Genomic DNA, 8,390 nt, shown 5'->3' on the forward strand with positions numbered 1-8,390 from the left:
TGCGCACGCGCCCAGCTGTCCCCTGTTGCCGGGACGCGGTGCTACAGTGCTGGGCGTCCGGCCGTTGCCTCAGCAACGGTCGGGAGTTAGGAGGAAGTGACGTCCCGGTCGTCATGGTGACGGCCGGGACGCTGGGTACTCACATCCGCCGCGGCTCGTGACAGGTGGCAAAAACTTAAAAATTATATCCTGGTTGGGTAGAATAGTCACCCTCAAGATTAACAACCTGCCTTGGCTACTCTACCTCTTTCAGACCCTACCAGTGTAGGTTCCCAGGTTTACCCTAATCCGACTAGATAATTGGTTCTCCCAATGGATGGCAACACAAACAAACCCCACATAATAGCGTTACCACTTTATGCAAACGGTTAGCGGTGGCAGGGGCTTTACAGATATTTGCCTGTATTATACTACAAATCAACTGAGTCAAGCCCAGGTGTGGTTTACAATTGACTAGGGCCCTCAGTGGATTGATTCGGAATCCTCCTGTTGTGGTACTGTCCATAGGCACAGCATTGGGGGTTCCTATGGACGATAGGCCTCTTCTGTTGAGAGTGCACCCAGTTGCTCTTTTCATCTGTCAGTTTTGGGATTACTGTAAACTCCACTTCGAGACTACCTCAACCCCTTCTCCTATACCTCCTTTCTGGGACAACTCAGACTTTGTCCCAGGGCAGTGCCTCTCCCGATTCAGACTATGGCAGGAGAGGGGATCAGTATGGTACGGGATGTTTGGAACATGGACCAATGTATTTCACTGGCCCTGCTGCAGGAGAAATTTGACCTCTATAGTGTCAGCCCATTTGCTTACCTACAAGTGAAACACTATATTGACTCCCTTTCTAAGCTTGAGATAACACATTTAACACCCTTGGAGTCTTTATGTGTACATAAGCCCCTGCACAGGGGTATTATCTCCATTTTATATAACCTCCTTACCTCATCTAAGCAACCCAGCACCCCCATCCATTTCATCCCTTACATAGGAAAACATCTACAAAATATACTACCGTTGGTAGCTGGTTCCTACCCATCTGAAAAGAATCTATGGGTCCACGTCCAACCTGTGTTGGAGGGGCTGTGGAAAACAGGGGTCCTTTGTCAACATCTGGTGGTCTTGCCCAAAGATCACTTCTTTCTGGGACGACGCTCTGATCAACAATGTCACTACTGCCCATGTTCCCAAATGCCCATGGTCCTTCCTCTTGGGCTCCCCTATAGAGGTCCTAGACAAGTACTCAGAGAAACTTTCTGTTCAGAAACGCGGCCATTTGCCTGACTGCAAAACACTGGAAAAATCCAGACCCCCCACCACCACCCTCGAGACAGCAACTTCTTAATAAAATCTGGAATTTGGCGTCCATGGAAAAAATAACAGCATATTTAAAGAAGAAATCCCATAAATTTTCCCAAATTTGGTGTGATTGGTTAATTTTTAATAGCTCCTCTGGCTCCATTCCACTAACCGATCAAGTCCAAAATGTTTCGGCCCTCTTCCTTTGAATGGTAATAAGTGGGCTAAGCTCCATATACTGCTTCATTTTGACTATTTACTGAGCACAGGGGGTCCCAGGCTAGGTCTCCAACCCCTCCCCTCCCCCTTCTTCTCTCTTATCCGTTCCTTGCCTACCACACACACTGTCACATCCTTGCATTCTTCTTCGAGGTTCATAGCCAGTCCTCTGCTGGCGTAACTTGTCTATCTATCTTCAACATAGTGTTGCCTCACCTGGGGGCTGGTCTAATTTTCTTGGTTGTTTCTCACAATGCTTACTGTATATATCTTTCCTTCACCAGTCTATATATTTGTACAATGTGTGATGAAACATAAATAAAGTTGTTAAAAACAAAGCTCACAAATCAGCTTTGTGTACTTCCGATCAACAAGGAACGGATGTGAAGATACCTGCGCTGATGATTTTGGGTGTAGGTCTGCTTAGCTCTACTGCACAAGACACTGCAGGATACAAACAATGCCTATGTGGACTAAACACTCGCAAAAGTATGCACAGATAGAAAAGATAAACTATTGAAGTGATGTTACTTGTTAATGATATAAGCATTAATGACAAAACAGCTCAAAACAGAGTTTTTTTATATCATTTTGTTTTCCATGAATACATTTATTAGGATGATCTTAATGTCTACTGACCATAAAATACATTTTTACAGTTGCTCCTGATTGCAAACACATGTTATAGCATGGACACGAGACTGTCATCACTAGTACTCAATGCTTAAACTAGCCCTGTAACTGGAGAAAGAGATGCGGCAGGAAAATAAGTAACTCTGAGATGCCCAAAACTTGATTCAGACGTGGCTGCGTACGCACGAGGTTGTCACGCCCTTACTGTACATTGACTATGGGCAAATGCCCCATCCCCGCCCTGTTCCCTCCCAGAAATCGTAAGTTGTAGTAAGTGTCCTTTGTGTATATAGATGCAGTGAACATTGCTGCATTTAGCTGCATGTGGCATGTTTCTGGGCATGCGCAGAGTGGTTTTATGTGCGATACACACAAGATCGACAGATAAGTGCCTTGATGAATCAGGCCCAACGTCTTATGCTTTTAAATAGTAAACAATGTGCAGGGGACAGAAATATTTGTACAGCAACAGAGAAACTAGTTATCTGACTTCCATACATATACTTGAACTCCAATAGCCTACTCATCAGATACACAAAGTATAAAGTGCAAAGACAAGAATGTATTACAATTTAAACATAGGTAAATGTTACAAACAGCTCCTCTAACAATTATTTCTTTAGAGCTTCTCAGTCTTCTCCTTATAGACAAGGAATTCCTGATCTAAATACTGATCTTTAAATAATCTTCCTCACTCCGCAGTAAAGCAGGGAATTAGTTTTAATTGACAGTAGCACATGTTCTGTAAAGATTGGAACGTAGCTAAAAGTCCAGTGTAAGAGACAGAAGGCTGGGCAGCAACTTTCCTCCTGGTAAGACTTTTACTTTGCAGATCTGTATTGTTTATGGTGAAGCATTTAAGGGAATTGTGGGACATTATTCCATAAGCAATTGCTGTTTCATTTTGCATGTTTGACATATGAGATTTTCAATGCATGATTACTTTAATATAAATTATTTTATCTGTACAGAAATGTGTATGTATATGTGTGCTACATCTATACGTATTGCTTGAAATTATTTAAATTGTTGTACAGGACGATGCTGGCTATACATTCTGTGTGCGTGTTGATCCTACTGGTGCCAATCTGCTCTTTGGCTGAAGATGACCCAAAACCACCCTTGCAGAATTCTTGCGCTAACTGGATGGGGGGAGCACCAGGATATCCTGGGCACAATGGACTTCCAGGAAGGGATGGTAAAGATGGGAAGGATGGAGTAAAGGGAGACAGAGGAGAGTCAGGTCAGTAAGTGCTGTTCGGACCTTGATATATTTAGATGTGCCTTATAGATGGGATAACAGGATGTCAAGGCATGTAGATAGTACTATACTATAGATAGTAGTAGCTCAAGAATAAAATATATCATAGTATGTATTCTTCAGGTCAGCATAGAGCAAGTTATACTATATATAATGAAAATGTCAGCCATTAAAATCTAGTTTCATAAGAAAACCAAACTTGCATGGCTGCACTGGAGTTGGTTTACGTGTGCTGTGAATATTTATAGCATAGATCTGAACTAATCTCAGCTTGACTGCAGTATTTGTGTATTTCACACGGGCTATTTCATCATATTACAAGTCATCAGGGGGTCCACTACAAGTGAAGCAATCAGGGTCCCCCTGACAGACAGAACGATAATATGCTTCCCAGACCTCTCCACATGCCCTTTACATGCCCATCGGGACCTCCCGCATGCCCTTTACATGCCCATCAGACCTCCCACATGCCCTTTACATGCCCATCAGACCTACCACATGCCCTTTACCAAAGGAGAGATCAATATCCTGTACATTTCACTTAATGTGAGGAATTTACTACTGTGTGGGTTTTACTACAATTAGAACCAGCCTATACCAGCTTTGTACAGGGGAAGTATCTTGCTGAACACCCTGTGCGTTTTTGCTATAGTGGGAATTTTCAAAATAGCCCCCCACCCTACATATTTTGACCCCCCTTCTCCCCATGACACTTACCTTACTTCCAAATCAGATAGAGGCTACACACCAGATGTAGAACAGGGAAGAGCGGAACAGACAGGCTAGAAGAGTGGAAGTAGGAGGAGAGGGGATGACTGGGATGGAAGAAGAGAGGTGGAAGGTGGAAGACAGATTGGAAGAGTGAGGGGGCACTCATTGGAGACTGCTCCAGAGGAAAGAACCAGCCACCAAGAGGTACAGCAATGGTGGGGCCTGCCCTCTTTAGGACAGCGCTGGCCCCAATAATGCTGTCTGCTTCCACTACATCTTTAAACCTGGTGCAATACTAAGAATGAGTGTGACGACAGGGTCCTTGGTTAGTCCAGGCCCTATACACTGGTGCCTTCCTAAACCCCTGAAAGTGGCCCTGCAAGGTATACTATATTGAAATAAACTCAATATATAGCAGTATAGCTACTTTTTTAGCAGTCCACCAGATTTCCAGATATTTAGTGACAATCTTTACTGATATCCTACACCTGGGCAGCATTGTCTGCATTCAAACTGGGATGCATTCAGTGCATAATGAATAAAACACTAACGGTAGACAAAAAGGGCATTTTTTTGCCACAAATATGCCTATTTAGCAGCCAGTACACATCTATTCCGCTTTTTTTGAAGAGCAGCCGTGCAGAGGCTTTCTACAACCATTTGCAGGATTACGGTCTGTGGTAAGAATGAGCATACCAGCAAAAGTCAAAACCATGACTTTCCTGCCTACTATCAAGTTGGGACCATCCCATAATTAATTGCAATATTTCCCTTCTCCTATTTATGGTTCAATGGAGCCTTATTTATGTCTGCAAAAGTCATAAGAATAAATGAGCATTAGACCTGTGTTAATTTCATCTGCCAGATTTATACATTGGGATATATTGTTCTTTTGTAGGTATATTATTTGTCTTTCACATACTAAATGAAACTGTATGGTGTAAATGACATCATATTGAAATCAATGGCTGGCCTCATCAGCAGGACATATAAAAATCAAGATGTTTCGTAGAGCTATAAAAGCTCTGTGAACTCCCATTAAACTATGAATATTCCTTATATGCACAAGGCCAGTCTCCCTTCTATTTTAAATAGAATAATTTCCTTGAAATTAACTTTGGGTTCTCATACTGCAACGTGGAATTATGTTTTTGTATGTGGGTGCAGTACATGGGACATTAATGCAGCTAACCCCTATTAAGCAAAGAAGCCATCATCAGTTCCCCCATCCAAAAGAGCAGCATTTTGCATGGCTGCAGTCATTGTTAGCTCGCGAAGCCAGGCACTTACTTGTGAAAATAAGAACAATCTTGAAAAAATAGGCAAGCGTTTTCACAAAACAAAAGGAAAAGAAAGACATGGGAAAAGGGGGCATTTGGCCCACGTCTTTCTACCCCATAAATTACCCTTAAAGAGCCTGTGCATACTGAGGTTCTAGAAATGTCACTGTTCATCAGCACCATTTATTTATGTAGCACCACTGATTCCGTAGCGCTGTACAGAGAACTCATTCACATCAGTCCCTGCCCCATTGGAGCTTACAGTCTAAATTCCCTAACACACACAGACCGAGAGAGGCTAAGGTCAATTTTGATAGCAGCCAATTAACCTACCAGTATGTTTTTAGAGTGTGGGAGGTTACCAGAGAACCTGGAGGAAACCCACACAAACACAGGGAGAACATACAAACTCCTCACAGATAAGGTCATGGTCAGGAATTGAACTCTGTAAGGCAGAAGTACTAACCACTTAGCCACCATGCTGCCCATGCTGAACTGTTGATGCAACTAACTGCGCCACAGGTACAATGTTACTGTTCTACCAATAGTGAATGGGCCCAAAGTTAAATGTAAAAACAAACTGTAGTTTCAACTACAAAAAATGAACACTAGCCATGATTGCTTGTCAAGTTCTATAATAAGTAATAGCAGGGAATGTGAAAGCCCAGACAAATATCTATTCAGACTCACCTGATATAGTTCCCCTGGATTCTTCAGCTCACAAGTACATATGTTAAAAACCTCTTTAATATGAGCTTTCTTTTCACCAGAAACCAGCAGAAAATCAATAACTATGTGAATTGAAACATGAATGTCTGGATTTGAGAAACCTTGCAATATAGATCGATAAACAGGATTTGTGTAGTAGACTAGGTATTTGTTTCCTAGAACAGCTTGTATTTTGCGTTTCCTTTTAAACCATTAACTATTCAAATGGGGGCATTAAATAAAACATACCCCCCCCCCAACCATTTGTGGTTATATCTGAAAGTAAAAGAAGAGGTATTTGTTTTATAGATTATGGAGTTAATTGACCTCTAGTTTAAATACAATTTACCTATGCCATTTACGTCCTCCCCTTTGAAAGAATCCTCCCTCTGTAGGTATAATGATACTCTGAAATGTATCAGAGAGTCCAGGGTGGCACAGGATATAATTATGTTATATGATATATTATATAGCATCACATAAAATACTAATGTGAATTCTAACAATATTCTCAGGTCTAAAAGGACAAAAGGGAGAAGTTGGTGACCATGGACCCCCAGGACCTGAGGGGCCACGTGGCTTTCCAGGTGCCCAGGGCCAAACGGGGGAGAAAGCCTTCTTGCATCGTTCAGCCTTTAGTATGGGGCTGAGCAGCAGAGCCCCAACCCCCAATGTGCCTATACGCTTCACCAAACTCTTCTACAATGAATATCGCCATTATGATGACTCCACAGGAAAGTTCAACTGTCAAATTAAGGGCCTTTACCTATTCACTTACCACCTCACTGTTTATATGAAGGATGTCAAAATAGGACTGTACAAGAATAACAAACCCATCATGTTCACCTTTGATCAGTTCCTGACTAACAATGTGGATCAGGCCTCTGGCTCCATCTTGCTGCACCTAGATGTTGGGGATGAGGTTTGGCTGCAGATTTATGGGGACGAATTTGGAGGCATTTATGGAGATAATCTGAATGACTCATCTTTCTCCGGAATCCTGCTGTATCCGGACCAGGAATGAATGGGATTCTCCACCTGTGCAATATAAAATGTGCTGCTATCTGTCAGGAAGACAATAAAGGTCATTCACAAAGGTTTCTATTTACACAGAACACTTATTTATCATCTCACATAAGCATAAGTGCAGACCCACATTCGGAAAGAATAAAAAAAACACTTCACACTTCACAGTCCTGACTACCATCGGTTTAGGCCTTTTACATTTTCTCCAATAATACTGGTTTCTCTACTCCCATTTATGATTTAAATTATTATTATTATTATTATTATCATTATTATTATTATGAGTAAGAGATCACCAGGACTGTCTTTATCATGTTTGTAGCTCGTGTGTTTTTGATTAAATTTACTAGATGACTATTTGAACACACGTACCGCGCTTTAAGTACATCTGGTAAAATAGCAGTCTCATTAAAGGCATAGACAAACTCCTGATTACAAAATAACAGTCCTTATGCAGGGGAAAGAGCCTCTGCAGTCAACCACCATCCAGGGGATGCCCCTGTCAATGCAACCTCTTCCCACCTTGTATCTGATTTAAATGTATTTCCCTTACAAAAATTAAATCTTGTTCTTTCATGTGGGTGTAAATGGGGGCAAATTTATGCTCCCAAACATTAATTAGTTAGGAATGCCCCAATCTTCTCAGCATTACTTACTAAATAATGTTCCCCTCTCTAAAGTTCTTCCATCTTCATGTGCTGATAAATGTGATTTCTGTAAAAACAAAAAAATATTTGGCCAAAAATAGGTTACAACATGGCAAGTGCTCAGCAGGGGCTTATATGTTCAAAATCTGAAATTACCTTTTACATCCCAAGACTATAAACATATAGATTTTTTTATTTTAATTTGCAGATAATGTATTGATTTGCAGTAGTGGGGGTGCTATACCATAGTCTTGCGATGTGGTTAGCACAACATATCGGTGTCTTTCTAACTTCTAATAATTCTGGAAATGTATTCTCTATCGGCAGGAGCATATAAAAGTGGCAGTCTCTACATGTGTCAGGGTCATTTTCACAGATGTAACTCAGATGAAAGACTGAGAGGATGTCCAACATAGTATAATTTTATTACAGTCATTGTTCTAGAGAAGTACATATGAGTATGTAGAATGCAATGTCTGGACCTGTTGTCTTAGTATCTTTAGGAAGTCATCTTGGCAACGCGTGTTACTGAGGCTCATCCTCTTAATGCAGTGGATGCTGGAAGAAACTTAACAAAGTTACATGTTAATCTTTATTGAACAGTAAAACAT

General features: G+C 41.4%; 1 protein-coding gene across 1 annotated transcript; it reads left to right on the top strand.

The window, feature by feature from the left end:
* The first annotated feature begins 2,877 nt into the window (after positions 1 to 2,877).
* On the top strand, positions 2,878 to 7,206 carry LOC142143666 (adiponectin-like). The gene is made up of 3 exons (XM_075201689.1): positions 2,878 to 2,958; positions 3,184 to 3,389; positions 6,622 to 7,206. Exons 2-3 carry the CDS (start codon positions 3,188 to 3,190, stop codon positions 7,128 to 7,130), a joined length of 711 nt encoding a protein of 236 aa, XP_075057790.1. The 5' UTR covers positions 2,878 to 2,958; positions 3,184 to 3,187; the 3' UTR covers positions 7,131 to 7,206.
* Positions 7,207 to 8,390: the final 1,184 nt, after the last annotated feature.

Source organism: Mixophyes fleayi, chromosome 3, assembly GCF_038048845.1.
Source record: "Mixophyes fleayi isolate aMixFle1 chromosome 3, aMixFle1.hap1, whole genome shotgun sequence".
Lineage (NCBI taxonomy): Eukaryota > Metazoa > Chordata > Amphibia > Anura > Limnodynastidae > Mixophyes > Mixophyes fleayi.

Coding starts and splice junctions, on each gene's coding strand:
- LOC142143666 (XM_075201689.1), top strand. CDS start 3,188: ATGCTGGCTATACATTCTGTGTGCGTGTTGATCCTACTGGTGCCAATC. Junction 3,390..6,621: donor GGGAGACAGAGGAGAGTCAG/GTCAGTAAGTGC, acceptor CAATATTCTCAG/GTCTAAAAGGACAAAAGGGA.